The 19,630-nt window shown below is 47.4% G+C and overlaps 2 protein-coding genes across 6 annotated transcripts; one reads left to right on the top strand and one right to left on the bottom strand.

Annotated features, from left to right (window-relative positions):
* The first annotated feature begins 261 nt into the window (after positions 1-261).
* Positions 262-2,287, top strand: LOC128752577 (zinc finger protein 501-like). The gene has a single exon (XM_053853943.1). It carries the CDS (start codon positions 332-334, stop codon positions 1,679-1,681), a length of 1,350 nt encoding a protein of 449 aa, XP_053709918.1. The 5' UTR covers positions 262-331; the 3' UTR covers positions 1,682-2,287.
* LOC128752252 (NACHT, LRR and PYD domains-containing protein 12-like) lies at positions 2,021-19,051 on the bottom strand. Of its 5 annotated transcripts, XM_053853295.1 has the most exons (16): positions 18,784-19,051; positions 17,792-17,870; positions 17,576-17,716; positions 17,378-17,491; positions 17,015-17,093; positions 16,165-16,378; positions 14,238-16,017; positions 13,984-14,160; positions 13,047-13,223; positions 11,872-12,048; positions 10,339-10,515; positions 8,802-8,978; positions 7,632-7,808; positions 6,104-6,280; positions 5,832-6,005; positions 2,021-5,494 (listed from the first exon to the last, which is right to left on the bottom strand). In XM_053853295.1, exons 1-16 carry the CDS (start codon positions 18,818-18,820, stop codon positions 5,464-5,466), a joined length of 3,888 nt encoding a protein of 1,295 aa, XP_053709270.1. In that variant the 5' UTR covers positions 18,821-19,051; the 3' UTR covers positions 2,021-5,463. The 5 variants fall into 5 exon arrangements, 3 of the variants coding, with proteins under 3 accessions (XP_053709270.1, XP_053709287.1, XP_053709296.1); XM_053853312.1 differs by lacking the exons at positions 10,339-10,515; positions 11,872-12,048; XM_053853321.1 differs by lacking the exons at positions 10,339-10,515; positions 11,872-12,048; positions 13,047-13,223.
* Positions 19,052-19,630: the final 579 nt, after the last annotated feature.

The raw sequence follows: 19,630 nt of genomic DNA, 5'->3' as shown, positions 1-19,630 counted from the left end.
GAACCAAGAAAGATACATTGCTCTCAGTCATCCGTCCGTCCGCACCCTTCCCATTCTTCAGAAATACTTTGGATTGTTGAGTGACTGAGGTGTGTGTGTCCCTGCAGGTGTCCAGCAGCTGCTGGTGATGAAAGAAGAAGAAGAAGATGCTACTGAGCAGCAGGAGTGCAGCTCCAGTCTGGATCAGGAGGGACAAGAACCTCCTCTCATTAAAGAAGAACCAGAAGAAGAAGATCTAGACCAAATCAAAGAAGAGGCCACCCAGTTCTCCCTCACTCCTGTCCAGGTGAAGAGTGAAGATGATGGAGCAACCAGCAGCTGGACTCAACACATGAAGACAGAAGCTGATGGAGACACCTGTGGAGGAGCAGAAGCAGCCAGTGACTTGGATACACCTCTCCTCCCTGACCACCAGAGGTCGCCTTGTTCTGACTCTGACACTGATGACAGTGAGGACTGGAGAGACACCAGTGACAATCGATCAGGTTCTGCTGAGAATCTGGAGGTTCATGTCAGTGAGAAGAAAGATGATGATGACAGTGATAATTCAAAGACCGGACTGAATCTACCCGTGAAAACTTGCGGGGGACCTTTGACTTGTTCTGTTTGTGGAAAATATTTTGGAAGTAGACGTAATCTGATTCGCCACATGAGACTTCACGCTGAAAAAAAACCTTTCAGCTGCTCTCAGTGTGGTAAATGTTTCTCGCAGAGTAGACAGCTAAAGGTTCACATGAGAAGTCACAGTGGAGAAAAGCCTTTTAGATGCTCGCAGTGTGGTAGATGTTTTGCCCATAGCCAAGTCCTGAAGGCCCACATGAGAATTCATACTGGAGAAAAACCGTTCAAATGCTCTCTGTGTGGTAAAGGTTTTACACAAAAGAGTCTGTTGACAACTCACACAAGAATACACACTGGTGAAAAACCTTTCAGCTGCTCTCATTGTGGTAAATGTTTTTCACACAGTGGGTCCCTTAAGACTCACCTGAGACTTCATCCTGGAGAGAATTCTTTCACATGCTCTCAGTGTGGAAAGGGGTTTACACAGAGATATTACCTGAAGAGACACATGAGAATCCACACTGGAGAACATCCTTTCAGGTGTCCTCAATGTGGCAAAGGCTTTACGCAGAGCCAATACCTAAGTGTGCATATGCGAATTCACACTGGAGAAAAACCTTACATATGCTCTCAGTGTGGTAAATGCTTTTCACAGAGAGGGAGCCTTAGTACTCACATGAAACTTCATACTGCAGAAAGCACTTTCACATGCTCTCACTGTGGTAAAGGTTTTAGGATGAGCCATTACCTGAAGATGCATATGAAAAGTCACACTGGAGAAAACCCGTTCAGATGCCCTCACTGTGGTATATGTTTCTCACATAACAGGGGCCTTAGAATTCACCTGAAACTTCACGCTGGTGGAAACCTTTTCACATGCACCGCGTGTGGGAAAAGTTTTAAGAGGAGCTACACCTTGAAGGTGCACATGAGAGGTCACACTGGAGAAAAGCCTTTCAAATGCTCGTATTGTGGTAAAGGTTTTTCAGAGGGCAGGTACCTTAAGAGTCACCTAAAACTTCATACCAGAGAGGATCTTTTCGACTGCTCTCACTGTGGTAAAGGTTTTACACGGAAACACTGCCTGAAGATACACATGAGAAGTCACACTACAGACTGAACGATCATGTGCTCGGCCTGTGGAGCATATCTATCGCTGTGCTGGGGCCTCATTTACCAACCGTGCCTGCAAATAAATGTGCTGTACCTTGCATGAGGAAATTGCGATGCAAAGAATGGCATTCATTCATTTTTTGTTGCCCAGGAACATGTGTAAATCCACACACAGCTCTGATCATGCGTACAGACAGAAACTAGAAGCAGAGCGTCTAAGTTTGTGTGTCTGCCTGGAAAAGTCTGCAACATCATCTCAGCTTCACAACTTCACAGTCTGAGTGTTTCCCGATCTTTGAAGAGATCGAAAGTGTGCGCGAGGGAATAATCTCAAGACCCCTTTGTGCGATGATTTATTTATTTCACTCCAACAACTTTTTCTACGTACATGTTGGTCAATGTGGCTTTAGGTACTGCAAGTCTGTCTTGAGACTTGATTCTGGAGAAAGTCTCGGTTGACGTCTGTGCTGAAGAGGTCCACACGCTCTCAGCAGGGTTGTTGATCCTGATGTGGGCTGTTCTGTAGAGTCCAGCTTCAACCAGTAAATGCAAATGAGATTAAGATGCCATGGGACAAATGTTTTCATGTAATATAAAATTAAAATAAAGGACTTCAAATCCCAACGTCTCACTTGTGTCGTCATTAGTCCATGAGCAAGTTGTCATGTGACCTGAATAATGCAAAAATAAACTGGTGACATCAACAGCTGCTCTGTTCAAACCATGATTCAGCAGCTCAAAGTACGTGTAAGACCAAAGCGCGTGTTCTGTTTTTCCCAAACAGAATTCAACCAGATGTCTTGGAACATAGTTTGCACACTGTTGAGGCATTAAAAACGATTTGTTATTACATGCAAAGTTGTTCACAGGGGGTCGTAAAACGAAACACAAAACCAGTTAAGCTTGTATGGTACATTGACACAAAGCCAGTAAGTGGAGAGGAGACTTGATGAACGTATTGACATGGATATTATTGAGGAGGTGGAGGACCTCACCTCATGAGTCGACCCGGATGTGATATTATCAAGAGCTGATGAGGAGACAGGTGTGAATGGTTTGCAGTAAGCCGCACCTGAAATGGGGCTATCATCGTTCCAGCTCCCAGGGGGCGTCCTCAACTGGCTCCGAGTCTCTCCGGCGTGACAGAACTTCTCACCCTATCTCTCACCTGCCTCCTGTCGGAGAAATCTCATTGCAGCAGATTTTATGTGGGATCTCCTTCTTTGGTTCATGACCCACAGCTCATGACTATAGGTGAGGGTCTGGATGAATACTGGTCGATAAAGAGAGCCCAAGAGCTGAGTTCATCAGACAGCACACGGAACATCACGTTGGATCCGGTCACTGCATGAGTCATCTCTTTTGTGTGAAGGAAACAGGAGAGCCACAGACGTGTCGTGTCGAAATCCTCACCGCCCATTCAGTCGTCTTCATCTCCTGAGTAAAGAGGCTCTGACGGGATGTTGCTACTGGGTGGAAAAATACTGTTTATGTAGCTGTGTCATACAAGAATGGAGCCTCTGCAGTTGGATCGACCGTTGCATTCAGACACAACAACATTGAAACTGCAGTATCTGGCTCTCCCCGCATGTCTCGTCACGCTTCCAGGACGACTGCAACACCAGCATGTTTCCAGATCGACAGGGACACCACTGAATGTTTGGCTCTCCATCACAAGTTCTTCAAGCGCTTGAAACAGCCTTCATTCTTAAAGGGGACCTGCGTCATTGTGTTCTGTTGTGGATGGATCTCAAACACCAATTGGGACTGTGGTTCTCAGAGAAAATTGACCGTTGTGCAGGTGGTTGTCCAGCAGGACTTTGGACCCATTTCCTGAGAGCTAAGTATTGCAAAAAATATATTTTATATCTCATGCCTCTTGATAGCATACAGCAGCTTTTGGACCCATCTGGACCCATTTCCTGGAAACAATTGAGCAAATATCAGAAGTTTTTTCACCAACATGATTTCACAATGACAATGACGGTGAGAATTTATTGATGGTCCCGAACCAAGAGCGCAGCCTGTGAGACTGTTGGCCTGCAATTAGTGATCCATATTTGGGGACACGGCAGAGGACGACACGGCCAAAACAAGAGTGGAAGTATCCAATATCCTTCTGACTTCACCACAGTCAAACAAGTGCCCATCTCTCCAGTTAGCTTGAAGCTAATTCTATGCCTCAGTGTTACAGTAGTAGTACTGCCTCCCAGCGCAGTTCCAGCACAGTTCCAGTACAGTTCCAGCCAACTTCCAGCGACTGGAGTGACCCCCCTCTTCTTGAGGGAGTGTCTTGTGCAAACTGAAGGTGGCACTTTCTCTTCATACACAAAGTCCAGAGTGACTAGTTAAAGCTGGTCTCAACTGCAGTTGTGTTCTGAGTAGTGGTGGGACTTTAACAAGTTGATTATGATTCAAGAATTACAACATTATTATCATTAATTCATTACAACACATTTTAACATAATTGAACTGAACAGTTTGCTCTGCAGACGACAGGGAACCTTTGTCAGTGCAGGAGTTCCTGCTCCACTGATCCCACTGATGCAGCAGACACCTGACAGCTAGGATGAGAACAACAACAAACATGGAGGGATGTTTTTTGCTGCACAATGACCAGGGTTTCCACTGCTCTGAATGTATTTAAAATTCTTATAAAATTGAAATTCTGACATAAATATTTTCAAGACATTAAAAGAGCTAAAGTTTAAATAAGGTGATATGAAAACCACCATCGTGATTTATTGTGCTATTGTCAAACTGATTCGGTAATATACCAAATTCATTCAAATTGAAAAATGTGGCTTCAAATTCTCTAATTGAAAAGAGCCACATGCCACAAACATGTCAGGCTGTGAGGCTTCACCTGAGCAGCTGGTCACGTGACTTAGCGGCAGTACAGCGGTCCAAGCTCATCCCTGTGTGTCACCAGGTTGCTGGGTCACGTCCGGCGTACGTCTCTCGTGCATGAATTTTTAACATTCATACATTTTACCATCATCCTCCTTAAAATATCAAGCGGTGTAGATAGAAATGTGTGCACCATTTATTTTACTTATGTAAATATTTTTAAGTGGCTCATGCCACCAAATAACGCAGCCCCGCGTGTCTGTTTACTTGTGAGAATGACGACAGAGCTCTGGGTCCACAACTGTGCCTGACTCAGCCTTAGCTCCAGTGGTGTAGAGTGACAAAGACTATCTCTGGCCCGAACCCTTTTAATACACTTTTCAGTTCATCTTGAGGTGTAGTCTACGCAGATTGGTCCTGGACTCCCATTTGCCATGGTGCCAAATTCCTGATCCTGTGTTGACACCCCTTGGTTTGGAGCGACGTTGAGGGGGAAGGCAGATGTTTGTCCCTACAAACTCAGGCTCAACTCAGGCTGTTAGGACCGGTTCTGGGTTAGATGTCTTCAGGGTTCCTCCTTGGTCCTGGTACCAAGTGGTTCCTGTCTTTCATAACTCACTATTCCAAACTCATGTGACTGTGGAGTCAAAGACTGAAGAGAGTGAATGACTCCGTATGTGATGATGAGGAAAGTCAACAGTGCTGCTTCTAGATCTGCATGGATGCTCCTCACTAGCTGCTGCTGGACAACCAGCTTCTGCTGGACACCATGTTGGTGAGCAGTGTTCTGGCCAGTGACCTGGACTTGATGAAGACAAGTTCCAGCAGCAGATTCAAGGCTCACATGATCCACCAACATCACAGCTGCTCCACTAGAAGCTGACAGAGTCCGGCAGTTCTCATGGATCAATCAGACACTCACACTTCTTCAGGTCAGATCTATAACCACCCTGGTCCACAGTCGTCCAGCCTGGAGGAAGAAAGAGAGAGAAGGATGAGAGCAGATCCATGTGACTTCAGATGTTTCAGGACGATTATCTCCTGCTGCTCAGTGGACGGCTCTTTCATGACTGTTGATGACAACAAAGATGGATCTCTAAACAGCTGCTCAGTCTCTACTGTCTCCTTGGTGCTTCCACTGGTGTCCAGCAGGAGAACATGTCATGTGTTTGGATTCATGTGCTCAGTTCAGATGAAGAGTCTGAGCAGCCTCACACACCCACATCCTCTCTGTCTGCTCCTGGATCACATGTTCAGTCTGAAGCTCTTTGGAGCTCAGTCAGTCAGTTCTGCAGCTCTGTCCATACCTGAGAGTCTCCAGCCTCCAGTCTGGACTCTCCAGTCCAGCAGACAGCAGCTCCAGTCCTGGTCCTCCTGGGTGGTTGGATCTCAGGTCCAGCTCTCTCAGGTGGGAGGGGTTAGAGGTCAGAGCTGAGGCCAGAGAAGCACAGCCTCTCTCTGAGATCCGACACCCTCTCAGACTGTAATGAAGGAGAAGCAGTGTTTTAGAAAACCATGAGAGCAGAAGAACCGTCCAGTGGTGGAGCAGAACTGAAGAGAGGAGATGATGTGTTCTGACCTGAGAGTCTCCAGGTGACAGTGTGGACTCTTCAGTCCAGCAGACAGCAGCTCCACTCCTGCATCCTTCAGGTTCCTGTTCCAGCTCAGGTCCAGTTGTGTCAGACTAGAGGACGGAGAGCTGAGGACTGAGGACAGAAGGGAACCACTTCTCTCTGACAGTCCACAGAGTCTCAGGCTGTGAAAGAGACGAGTGTCATCAACAAGTGAGACTTTTTCAATCCTCTATTGTGACAAGACTTGAAAGACTTGATGTGAGGAGCCACTGAACTCTTTCCATTCAGAAGATCATCGTCACATTATTGTTGGAATATTTGAAGCACTTTTATATCAGTCAGGATCAACTTGATTAAACATGTCTGAAACACTGCGACTGTTGTGAGGCCACAGTGTTTTTGAATCCTATTATTGGTCAAAAGAGCAACAAGAGGAAAGAAACATGGAGATGATGATGACAAAACATTTCAAAGTCAAACTCAGTGGACCCAACAGAGAAAAGAGCTCTGATGAAAAACAGTGTGATTCTGCTCCAATATCATGAACATGAGCTGCAGAGATGATGATTCTAGTGGAGCAGATGAACATTGTCCTCAACAGTTTCTCGGCTGCATCACGGACGACAGGGGGAGGAGCAGGCCAGTGGAACTGTCCAGCGCAACATTTACGGACCAGTTTGATGCTGACAACACCACGCCTCCACGACACCACACATGGACAGCGAGGACGCTGTGCTCTGCACAGACACAGCCACTGTACGACAGGTGTACAAGAAGGTCAACCCCTGCAAAGCTCCAGGGTCTGACAGCATCTGTGGCCAGGTGCTGAGAGCCTGTGCTCATCCACTTGCCGGAGTGTCTACAGACATCTTCAGTCTGTTCCTGAGCCAGTCTGCAGTGCCCACCATCTTCAAGACCTTCACCATGGTCCCCATAACTCAGACCCCCACAGCATCCCGTCCTCATGACTATAGGCCCATCTGTCATCATGAAGTGCTTTGAGCGGATCATGAAGAAACACATCTGTGGCTCCCTTCCTAACACCCTGGACCCCCTGCAGTTTGGTACAGAGCAAAGAGGTCTCAAGCTTTTCATTGCATCACAGATGCTGTGTTGAAAGTGCAGATGACAAATAAACACATCTCGAATGTCTTCAATATCAATCCATAAATCCACTGGAGGAATGTGTGAAGCAGAAATGGAGACTTGAGAGACACAAAGTCAAACTGTAGTGAAGCAGAAAACACCTGGACAAGAAGAGAAAACCAAGTGTTTTCTCAGCAACATGACAAACATCAGTCACTATGATGGACAAGAAATAGCCACTAAACAGTCCATGTTGTTTCAGAAAGACTTCAGAAAAGTGGATCATTTCTTTGGAAACTGAATCAGAAAATGAGCAGAAAAAGAGGAAGTGAATTTCTGAGCCAAAGATGAAGTGAAATCTAGAAATGGAACTGTAACATCAGAAGAATCACTAAAGTGTCTCTAAACGTGTTTCCAGATCAATAAATATTGATCAACATGTCTGACCTGAGAGTCTCCAGGTGACAGTGTGGACTCTTCAGTCCAGCAGACAGCAGCTCCACTCCTGCATCCTTCAGGTCCCTGTTGTAGCTCAGGTCCAGTTGTGTCAGACTAGAGGACGGAGAGCTGAGGACTGAGGACAGAAGGGAACCACTTCTCTCTGACAGTCGACACCAGCTCAGTCTGTGAAAGAGACGAGTGTCATCAACAAGTGAGACTTTTCCTCGATTGTGACAAGACTTGAAAGACTTGATGTGAGGAGCCACTGAACTCTTTCCATTCAGAAGATCATTGTGGTAGAAATGTAGGAGCTTCTACTATTGAATCTTCCTCTTCTTGATGGTGACTCCTGAAACAAGCTACTAGACAGGACAACAGTCATGAAGGTGCTCAGGTCACCGGCTGCTTGTCTCCACAGTATCTCAAGGTTCTTGTGTTTATCACGTGGTGGAAGTGAGTGAAGATTCTCTTGCATGTGTGGAGGTCATTGTGTCGACTGAACTCTCTGAACTCCATCCACTTTTTGTTCCACTTCAGCTCTGATCAGAACAAGCGAGTCTTCAATCGTCTCCAAAAGTCGCAGCCTTCAGTCGCTAACTTGAAGCCACTCAGTGTGAATGTCACCATGTTGTGTGTCTGGAGGTTCAGAATGTGGACTGCTCCAGTGGTGGACGTGGCTTCAGCCTTGCTCTGTCAGTGGAACCGTCCTTGTTGAGGTGTGGACACTGCCAGCAGACGGAAACCATCTGTGATCAGCAGGAATATGTGGAGGAGCAGGTGTGATGAAGTGAGGAGACGTTTGTCCTGATTTCACTCGCCTGCTAACCGTCCCAGACAGGAAGTGTCCCCCTCAACAAATTCACTTTCCAGTGCCCATGTTGAAGAGAGCAGCATCTGGGGGGCGCAGTGGAGCCTGCTACAGACTAGACCTATGTGTGGGTGGTCAGCAGAGCAACTGTTTCATGAGTGAGTTGGACTTTGATCAGAGAATCTTCCTCTGGTCCTCTCAACCTCACACCATGTTCTGTTTGATGCCAACTCTGCTGACTCAGCACAACACAGCTCACTGGAGTGTTGGAGCAAAGTGATGAGAAAACTGTGACTCTCTGAAGCTGCAGTCTCCACCTCTGACTTTCACATTTCAGCTCTGAAGCTGGACAGATGATGTGTTCTGACCTGAGAGTCTCCAGGTGACAGTGTGGACTCTTCAGTCCAGCAGACAGCAGCTCCACTCCTGCATCCTTCAGGTCCCTGTTCTCACTCAGGTCCAGTTGTGTCAGACGAGAGGACGGAGAGCTGAGGACTGAGGACAGAAGGGAACCACTTCTCTCTGACAGTCCACAGCAGCTCAGTCTGTGAAAGAGACGAGTGTCATCAACAAGTGAGACTTTTTCAATCCTCTATTGTGACAAGACTTGAAAGACTTGATGTGAGGAGCCACTGAACTCTTTCCATTCAGAAAATCATCATCACATTATTGTTGGAATATTTGAAGCACTTTTATATCGGTCAGGATCAACTTGATCAAACATGTCTGAAACACTGCGACTGTTGTGAGGCCACAGTGTTTTTGACCCCTATTATTGGTCAAAAGAGCAACAAGAGGAAAGAAACATGGAGATGATGATGACAAAATATTTCAAAGTCAAACTCAGTGGACCCAACAGAGAAAAGAGCTCAGATGAAAAACAGTGTGATTCTGCTCCAATATCATGAACATGAGCTGCAGAGATGATGATTCTAGTGGAGCAGATGAACATTGTCCTCAACAGTTTCTCGGCTGCATCACGGACGACAGGGGGAGGAGCAGGCCAGTGGAACTGTCCAGCGCAACATTTACGGACCAGTTTGATGCTGACAACACCACGCCTCCACGACACCACACATGGACAGCGAGGACGCTGTGCTCTGCACAGACACAGCCACTGTACGACAGGTGTACAAGAAGGTCAACCCCTGCAAAGCTCCAGGGTCTGACAGCATCTGTGGCCAGGTGCTGAGAGCCTGTGCTCATCCACTTGCCGGAGTGTCTACAGACATCTTCAGTCTGTTCCTGAGCCAGTCTGCAGTGCCCACCATCTTCAAGACCTTCACCATGGTCCCCATAACTCAGACCCCCACAGCATCCCGTCCTCATGACTATAGGCCCACAGCACTTCCATCTGTCATCATGAAGTGCTTTGAGCGGATCATGAAGAAACACATCTGTGGCTCCCTTCCTAACACCCTGGACCCCCTGCAGTTTGGTACAGAGCAAAGAGGTCTCAAGCTTTTCATTGCATCACAGATGCTGTGTTGAAAGTGCAGATGACAAATAAACACATCTCGAATGTCTTCAATATCAATCCATAAATCCACTGGAGGAATGTGTGAAGCAGAAATGGAGACTTGAGAGAAACAAAGTCAAACTGTAGTGAAGCAGAAAACACCTGGACAAGAAGAGAAAACCAAGTGTTTTCTCAGCAACATGACAAACATCAGTCACTATGATGGACAAGAAATAGCCACTAAACAGTCCATGTTGTTTCAGAAAGACTTCAGAAAAGTGGATCATTTCTTTGGAAAAATCAGAAGAAGAAGAAGAAAAAGAGGAAGTGAATTTCTGAGCCAAAGATGAAGTGAAATCCAGAAATGGAACTGTAACATCAGAAGAATCACTAAAGTGTCTCTAAACGTGTTTCCAGATCAATAAATATTGATCAACATGTCTGACCTGAGAGTCTCCAGGTGACAGTGTGGACTCTTCAGTCCAGCAGACAGCAGCTCCACTCCTGCATCCTTCAGGTCCCAGTTCTCACTCAGGTCCAGTTGTGTCAGACTAGAGGACGGAGAGCTGAGGACTGAGGACAGAAGGGAACCACTTCTCTCTGACAGTCCACAGTTGCTCAGGCTGTGAAAGAGACGAGTGTCATCAACAAGTGAGACTTTTTCAATCCTCTATTGTGACAAGACTTGAAAGACTTGATGTGAGGAGCCACTGAACTCTTTCCATTCAGAAGATCATTGTGGTAGAAATGTAGGAGCTTCTACTGATGAATCTTCCTCTTCTTGATGATCACACTTGAAACTAACTGCTAGACAGGACAACAGTCATGAAGGTGCTCAGATCACCAGCTGGGGCCTCATTTCCGAAAACGTGCGCAGATTTCAGACTGAAATACGGAGGATGAACGAATGAATCTAGAAGCAGGAATCCAGGCACATTTTTTCTCTCATTCCCAAACCACGTGGGATTGAGCGCAGATGTTGGGCTCTCCAGATGTTGGGCTCCCCATCGCCTCCCTTCATTTAAACAAGCGGGTCACATGTCCTTGCGCTGAGATTCTGCTCTTTCACGAGCAGAAACTCCAAACAGTCGATAGAAAAATCATTTCATCGAAGGCTAAACAAGTGGCTGCACCATGACAATGTCACTTGGAGCCTCATCTGGCTCTGTGCTGGAGTGAAACACCGTGACTGAAACGCCTGACCATTGAACACCACTGCTGACACGCTGTGTTCAACAATAGACAGAGCGCCACCCGCTTGTTGAGTCTGATCCTCAAACCTGTAGTTTTTCTTCTTCTTTTCTCTCATCTGCCTGTAGTCAGTTCCAACCACAGAGGTGCTGAGAATGTGTGGATGGTGTGTTGAAGCTGCTCACAATGTTGCTTCATTGTGTTTGTGCATCACATTTCTGCTGCATGTTGATGGAATGAACATGTTTCCCCTCTTGACTCGCCAGTTGTGACGTCAGTAGTGGACAAAGATTCAAAGGAGCTGAAGGTCAGCAACACACAAAGGACTCGCACACGATCTCACACAGACACAAGTTCAGACACAACTACTGTTCTGAAAAATAGGGACAGAAATGATCAGAACTGTTCTTCACTCGGCTGCTTTTCACTCTCGGAATCAAGTCAGAAGAATTATAGACTGAACTGTATGCATTTGGATGTGACACAAAGCCCTGTCAATGTGGAGGACACACGTGTGGCTCTTGAATCAGAGTCATCAGTCTTTAATACTGATGTGTCTCTAATCATCCATTGTTACATTCAGTTGCTCTTTGATCAGAGAATCTTCCTCTGGTCCTCTCAACCTCACACCATGTTCTGTTTGAAACCAACTCTGCTGACTCAGCACAACACAGCTCACTGGAGTGTTGGAGCAAAGTGGTGAGTAAACTGTGACTCTCTGAAGCTGCAGTCTCCACCTCTGACTTTCACATTTCACCTGTGAAGCTGGACAGATGATGTGTTCTGACCTGAGAGTCTCCAGGTGACAGTGTGGACTCTTCAGTCCAGCAGACAGCAGCTCCACTCCTGCATCCTTCAGGTCCCAGTTCTTACTCAGGTCCAGTTGTGTCAGACTAGAGGACGGAGAGCTGAGGACTGAGGACAGAAGGGAACCACTTCTCTCTGACAGTCCACACCTGCTCAGGCTGTGAAAGAGACGAGTGTCATCAACAAGTGAGACTTTTTCAATCCTCTATTGTGACAAGACTTGAAAGACTTGATGTGAGGAGCCACTGAACTCTTTCCATTCAGAAGATCATTGTGGTAGAAATGTAGGAGCTTCTACTATTGAATCTTCCTCTTCTTGATGGTGACTCCTGAAACAAGCTACTAGACAGGACAACAGTCATGAAGGTGCTCAGGTCACCGGCTGCTTGTCTCCACAGTATCTCAAGGTTCTTGTGTTTATCACGTGGTGGAAGTGAGTGAAGATTCTCTTGCATGTGTGGAGGTCATTGTGTCGACTGAACTCTCTGAACTCCATCCACTTTTTGTTCCACTTCAGCTCTGACCAGAACAAGCGAGTCTTCAATCGTCTCCAAAACTCGCAGCCTTCAGTCGCTAACTTGAAGCCACTCAGTGTGAATGTCACCATGTTGTGTGTCTGGAGGTTCAGAATGTGGACTGCTCCAGTGGTGGACGTGGCTTCAGCCTTGCTCTGTCAGTGGAACCCTCCTTGTTGAGGTGTGGACACTGCCAGCAGACGGAAACCATCTGTGATCAGCAGGAATATGTGGAGGAGCAGGTGTGATGAAGTGAGGAGACGTTTGTCCTGGTTTCACTTGCCTGCTAACCATCCCAGACAGGAAGTGTCCCCCTCAACAAATTCACTTTCCAGTTCCCATGTTGAAGAGAGCAGCATCTGGGGGGCGCAGTGGAGCCTGCTACAGACTAGACCTATGTGTGGGTGGTCAGCAGAGCAACTGTTTCATGAGTGAGTTGGACTTTGATCAGGGAATCTTCCTCTGGTCCTCTCAACCTCACACCATGTTCTGTTTGATGCCAACTCTGCTGACTCAGCACAACACAGCTCACTGGAGTGTTGGAGCAAAGTGGTGAGAAAACTGTGACTCTCTGAAGCTGCAGTCTCCACCTCTGACTTTCACATTTCAGCTGTGAAGCTGGACAGATGATGTGTTCTGACCTGAGAGTCTCCAGGTGACAGTGTGGACTCTTCAGTCCAGCAGACAGCAGCTCCACTCCTGCATCCTTCAGGTCCCTGTTGTAGCTCAGGTCCAGTTGTGTCAGACTAGAGGACGGAGAGCTGAGGACTGAGGACAGAAGGGAACCACTTCTCTCTGACAGTCCACAGCTGCTCAGGCTGTGAAAGAGACGAGTGTCATCAACAAGTGAGACTTTTTCAATCTTCTATTGTGACAAGACTTGAAAGACTTGATGTGAGGAGCCACTGAACTCTTTCCATTCAGAAGATCATCATCACATTATGGTTGGAATATTTGAAGCACTTTTATATCAGTCAGGATCAACTTGAACAAACACCAAGTCAACAACACAGTGGTGATGAACGAGCGACTCAAGTGTTGTTGTTCAAGAGGAGACTTCATCTTCACCTCCCTCTCTAACACAGTGCAGCAGAGGTTTCTTCAGAAGAGCAGACTTTCAGAGCAACTACTGACTCATTGGTTCATGCTGATGTTTGGAACATGAGCAAGTGAATGTGTTCATGTGATGTTGGTCTGATTTGGATCCTCAAGATGAAGTGGAACAGGAAATGTTCTTCAATATTCAGTTTCAGAGAAGAAAGTAGCTCAAGATGTCACTTCAGCAGATGAAGGTCATGGTTGTCTACTTCCTCTGCAAAAGCTGTGTCTCCAGTCTTCAACTCAAACATCATTTCTATTGTGTCCTGCAGATGGAAAGGTCCATCTGGAGGAGGAGAAGGTTGGAGCATTTCTTGGTTCCTCTTTAGAACTTTGACTACAGGAGGAACCTGCTGAAGACTGATGCCACTGAGAATCAGCTGCTTCATTGAAGAGCAAACTGTGACTCTCTGAAGCTGCAGTCTCCACCTCTGACTTTCACATTTCAGCTCTGAAGCTGGACAGATGATGTGTTCTGACCTGAGAGTCTCCAGGTGACAGTGTGGACTCTTCAGTCCAGCAGACAGCAGCTCCACTCCTGCATCCTTCAGGTTGATGTTCTGACTCAGGTCCAGTTGTGTCAGACTAGAGGACGGAGAGCTGAGGACTGAGGACAGAAGGGAACCACTTCTCTCTGACAGTCCACAGTCGCTCAGTCTGAATAAAATGAAGAAATAAAACATTCATGTTTAGTTCAGATCATCAGAGATGGTTCAGTTGTTTGATCCACTTACAGAACTTTCTTTGAAGCCTGGACAATTGGCAGCAGCCTCTCAAGACCCTTATCTGAAGCAGAGTATTTATTCAGGTCAAACACGTCCAGATCTTCCTCTGAGGACAGTAAGATGAAGGCCAGGGTGGACCACTGAGCTGGAGACAGTTGATGTGGCAAGAGACATCCAAATCTCAGCTGCTGTTGGACCTGCTCCACTAGAGAAGTGTCCTTCACTTCACTCAGACAGTGGAACAGATTGATGATTCTCTCTGGAGACAGTGTCTCTTTTATCTTCTCCTTGATGAGCTCTGCTGTGTCCTGGTGGGTCCAGGAGCTACTTCCTGTCTGTGCCACCAACCCTTGAAGGAGCCTCTGGCTGGTCTGCAGAGAAAGACCCAGAAGGAAGCGCAGGAACAGGTCCAGATGTCCATTTGGACTTTCTACAGCTTCATTTATTGCTGCATGGTACATCTGTTCTGTATGACGTTTTTTTCTAAACCTTTGTTCTGAGTTCAACTGACTCAACAGGTTGACTCCAGAGTTGAAGCACTTCAGGTGGGCATGAAGAGCAGCCAGAAACTCCTGGAGACTCAGGTGGATGAAGCAGAAGACCTTCTCCTGGTACAGTCCTCTCTCCTCTCTGAAGATCTGTGTGAAGACTCCTGAGTAAAGTGCAGCAGCTGTGATGTCGATGCCACACTCTGTGAGGTCTGACTCATAGAAGATCAAGTTTCCTCTCTGCAGCTGCTCAAAAGCCAGTTTTCCCAGAGACTTCACCATCTTCCTGCTCTCAGGATCCCAAACTGGGTCGGTCCCAGCTCCTCCATGGTACTTGAGCTTCTTGACTTTGGCCTGAACCACCAGGAAGTGGATGTACATCTCAGTCAGGGTCTTGGGCAGCTCTCCGGTCTCTCTGCTCTTCAACATGTCCTCCAGAACTGTGGCAGTGATCCAGCAGAAGATGGGGATGTGACACATGATGTAGAGGCTTCGTGAGCTCCGGATGTGAGACATGATGGTGGTCTGCTCCTCATCTCTGAACCTCTTCCTAAAATACTCCTCCTTCTGCAGGTCAGTGAACCCTCTGACCTCGGTCACCATGTCCACACACTCAGGAGGGATCTGATTGGCTGCTGCAGGTCGTGTGGTGATCCAGAGCTGAGCTGAGGGAAGCAGCTTCCCCCTGATGAGGTTGGTCAGCAGGACGTCTACTGAGGTGGACTCTGTAGCTGCTGTCAGGACCCGACTGTTGAAGTCCAGAGGGAGTCGACACTCGTCCAGACCGTCCAAGATGAACAGAACCTGGACTCCTTCAAAGAGTCCTGAGTCTTTGGTTTCAGGAAAGAAGAGATGAACAAGTTCCACCAAACTCAACTGCTTCTCTTTCAGCAGGTTCAGCTCTCTGAAGGTGAAAGGAAACAGGAGCTGGAAGTTGTGGTGGGCTTTGTCTTCAGCCCAGTCCAGAGTCAGCTTCTGTGTCAGGAGGGTCTTCCCAATGCCAGCCACGCCCTTCGTCAGCAGGCTCCTGATTGGTGGGTCTGTGTCAGGTGAGGCTTTAAAGAGGTCTTCTGGTCTGATGGTAGTTCCTGGTCTGGTCTGCTGCCTGGTTGCTGCTTCGATCTGTCGGACCTCGTGCTCCTGGTTGACCTGCTCTGTGCCCCCCTCAGTGATGTAGAGCTCTGTGTAGATCTGATTCAGAGGGGCAGAGTTTCCTGCTCTAGCGACCCCCTCAGACACACTGTGGAACTTCTTCTGCAGGCTCCTCTTCAGTCGCCCTGCACACACTCCAGCACCACTTCCTGAATGAAGAGAGAAGTCACATGATCAGAAGATTCCAGAAGGCGAAGCTGATCAATCTTCAGATCGTTCTTCTCATTAGCTCATGGTCTTTCAAGCTCAAATGGACTTGTAGATATTCAGCAGGTTGAATGTTCTAATCCTCTTACTGCTCCACAGAACATCAGCAAGCTTCTCCTCCTTCATGTTCCTCAGGATGTTCATGAAGATCTGCATGAGAGCTTCTCTGCTGCTCCTCATCTGCTCCTCGTCACACTTCAGCTCTTCCTCACCATCCAGGTTCTTCTGGTCATCTGGACTGAGGAACCTTTGGGCTCTCTTCAGCTCCTTCTTCACCAGAGTCATGACAGTCTCCTCAAACAGCTGAAACACAAACATGTGACCTGATCATGTGACAGAGAAAACCTGTTGACCTTCAGAAGTCACCAGAATTCTGCTTCCAAATCCCCTGTAGGGAGGCAGGTCTAAGTCCAAGTCAAACATGGACCTGTTGGAACTGTGTCGTGGTCAGGTCACAAAAGAGGTCTCAGTTTCAGCAGAGAATGTTCTTTCTGAGGCAGCTACAGAAACTACGACTGCCGACGAAGTTGCTGGTGGAGTTCAACACGGCCATCATCCAGTCCATCCTCACCTCCTCTATCACTGTCTGGTACAACAGCGCCACCTCCAGGGACAAGAGCAGACTGCAGCGCATCGTACGTTCTGCTGAGAAGGTGATGGTTGCAGCCTGCCACCTCTTCAGGACCTGTATGTCTCCAGGACCCAGAGACGTGCAGGTGGGATCAGAGCCTTCGACCCTTCTCACCCTGGACATGGACTGTTTGTTCCTCTTCCCTCTGGCAGGAGGCTACGGTCCATCCAGACCAGAGCTTCAGTCAGGGCTCTTCTCCAAACAGGTCTAATGTCCAGGACTCAGAGCTTCCATGAAGCAGCAGAAGCAGCTGACTGGTGAGTTAGCAGCTGTTGGAGCTAGTAGGAGGAGCTAACACTTGAACGTACCTGCAGTGTGGAGTCCAGATCTGTCTGATGCTGCTGGACACAATGGAGACTGAGAACATCTGAGAGCTGCTGATCCTCTCTGTGAAGAACATCAAAGGGAGGCAGTGAAAAGACTCTCAGTGTTCAGAGCCAGACTCCATGACTCTCATGTGCACAGTTGATGGAGCACATTTGATTCCAAACTCTTCACCCTCTTCAGTCATGTCAACACTCTTTTATTTGTGCACTTTTCTGCTTGTCAGATGAAGGAGACAAACCAAGACTCCGAGACCAAACAAAGACTCAGAGTGAAGGAGCCTCAGAGACCTCTGTACAGACCCAACAATCCCATCAGTGGAGTCACAGAGGGACAGAAGAGCTCACCTCTCTCCTGAAGACTCTTGTCCACCTTTGAAGTCCAGAGGAGGATCCATCGACGCATCACTCTTCAGAGACTGACAGCTGAGTTCAGACTCTTCTGGTTTCTCCTGATGGATCCTGATGGAGACACAACTCTGATCAACACTTCAACCATCTGACCACGCGATGACCTCTCAGTGTTGCTCCTGCTCTGTCTCTCACCTGCTCCTCCTCTGATGCTCCTCTCCTCCTCTGAAGTTAATAATTCTTCCCATAGACGCATCACTCTTCAGAGACTGACAGCTGGGAGCAGGTCCAGGTCTGTGTCCTCGTCCAGCAGCGTCTGATGTGAGTGGCTTTGATCTGAACACACAGAAGTTGCAGTGTGGAAATGATTTCAAGTGTTTGGAGCTCTGACAGGAGAACTGATCTTCTCACCTCTCAGCTCTGGTCTGGCTGCCATGGTCCTCACCCAGAGGGGCTTTAGAGGGAGGAGCTTCCTCCTCTCTGTCCACACCTTCACACCAACACAACAGCAGCATCACTGGTGCTTCTTGTCAACAAGCAAACTTCAGTCATCAGGGTCAGGCTCAAACTCTCTTCGGTGATCAGATCCACGTTCACTGACTGAGAGCAGAGCAGCTGCTGCTGTTCTTCACATGACGTCATGTGTCTGGCCTGCCCTCAGGTCTCAGCCTCTCCAACATCTGTCTGATGTTCATTATGATCGGACCTTTCCTTCAGAGTCCACTGATCCAACTGTCTCTACTGACCTCACCACGGTTCCATCTGTCACTTGATCAGAGTTTCAGCTTCAAGACCACATGACTCACACAATCTCCATCAGCCTCTTATACTTGATGTGCGAGACTGTGTCTCCACCTCCAGAGTTTTCTGCTCAGGATGTGAAGGAAAACAGATTTCCAATGCAACAACCTTCAACATGTGTCAGAATGTTGAAGAAACAAGTGACTCAGTTGATCACAACAGACGACGTCTGTGGGACCAAATCTGAGGTGCAGCCTTTCAAAAGTCTGATATCTATTGTGTTCAGGAACCAAAGCCAAATCAATATTGTCTATTGAACCACCTCTAACTCTCCTTCTGTTTCCACATGTCTGTGCTCATGTTGTTTTCTTTCACATCTAGAGAGACACACGTTTGAGGAGGTCAGATCAGGACACCGTCATAGAGCAGGAGCTTCTCTGGAAATGACTTGTCGCCCAGTGCAGTGGAATATTGGAGGGAAAAGACACCATTCAATGGCGCCATTCAACCCTGCATGTTCATGTTTGCTGCCTTAGTTCACAATGTTCCACTGCACTGGCCCACGACTCATTTCCAAGGGAGAGAACAAACTCAAATACGTTTTTTCGAATGTCAAAGGTGACGTCAGACTCATGAGGCTCAAGTCAAACCAAGTCACTGACCTGTGAGCGAGGCTCCTCTCCTCAGTCTCGGGTCCATGTCGGAGCTCAGTTGTTCCGGTCCAAAGTTGTGAACTCAGATTGTGTTCGATGTCAGTGTGTTGATCCACAGCAGTGAGTCCCGTGTGTGTGTGTGTGTGTGTGTGTTCCACGACCGCCTGGATGATCGGAGCTGGAGAGACTGGAAATATTGGAGTGAAAAACAGCCTTCAGATCAGACGGGAATCGAACCGCACCCTCTGGTTCAGCGCGTCTCTTCCTTTCACTTTCACTCCCCTCCCCCACACATGTCCAGGAAACAGCAAGTCACTGCTGTAACTGTCGCAGCAGTGTAGTTGCACACATAAACGGTCTTTCTGCGGATGAAAACACAATCCCTGTATTCCTTTAATCGTTTTATTGCGTAATCCATGGAAATACGGATTTTAGTAGTAGTGAAGTATGTTGAACTTTGACCTCCAATTACTGAAACGTTTGCAAACCTCTGTCAAAACCAGCATCATATCCTGACAGAGGAAGGTGTGTCTGTCACATGACAACGTTTGGAGACATTCTACTGTACATTTTCAGATGTATAGGATTTGTAAAAGCCATCCCAACGTATCGCTTCACAAGACGCACAATGTTGCACACCTCGACTGAGTTGGCGCAGCGTCAGACTCGATTGACTCATTTGACAGCCACAGTTTCACAAAAGGCCTTACGACAATAATAATAATGTGTAGTGAGAATTGTATTGTGTCCTAATGTGATTGCCGTAGTGACTGGTGACGTGTGTGTCAGTACATGGACACTGGAGCGACCAGAAATCCACATGTGCTACCTGTTGTGACTCAAATCAATCATAGAA

This window comes from Synchiropus splendidus, chromosome 1, assembly GCF_027744825.2.
Source record: "Synchiropus splendidus isolate RoL2022-P1 chromosome 1, RoL_Sspl_1.0, whole genome shotgun sequence".
Lineage (NCBI taxonomy): Eukaryota > Metazoa > Chordata > Actinopteri > Syngnathiformes > Callionymidae > Synchiropus > Synchiropus splendidus.
Note: the sequence above shows the minus strand (reverse complement) of the source record. Positions and strands in the feature narration are given on the sequence as shown.

Excerpts from the sequence above, each read along its gene's own strand:
- LOC128752577 (XM_053853943.1), top strand. The coding sequence starts at position 332 with ATGAAGACAGAAGCTGATGGAGACACCTGTGGAGGAGCAGAAGCAGCC.
- LOC128752252 (XM_053853295.1), bottom strand. The coding sequence starts at position 18,820 with ATGGACCCGAGACTGAGGAGAGGAGCCTCGCTCACAG. Across the intron at positions 17,871-18,783 it reads GAGAGGAGCCTCGCTCACAG|GTGTGGACAGAGAGGAGGAA; the intron begins GTCAGTGACTTG and ends GTTGGTGTGAAG. Across the intron at positions 16,018-16,164 it reads TGCTGATGTTCTGTGGAGCA|GAAGTGGTGCTGGAGTGTGT; the intron begins GTAAGAGGATTA and ends CTCTTCATTCAG.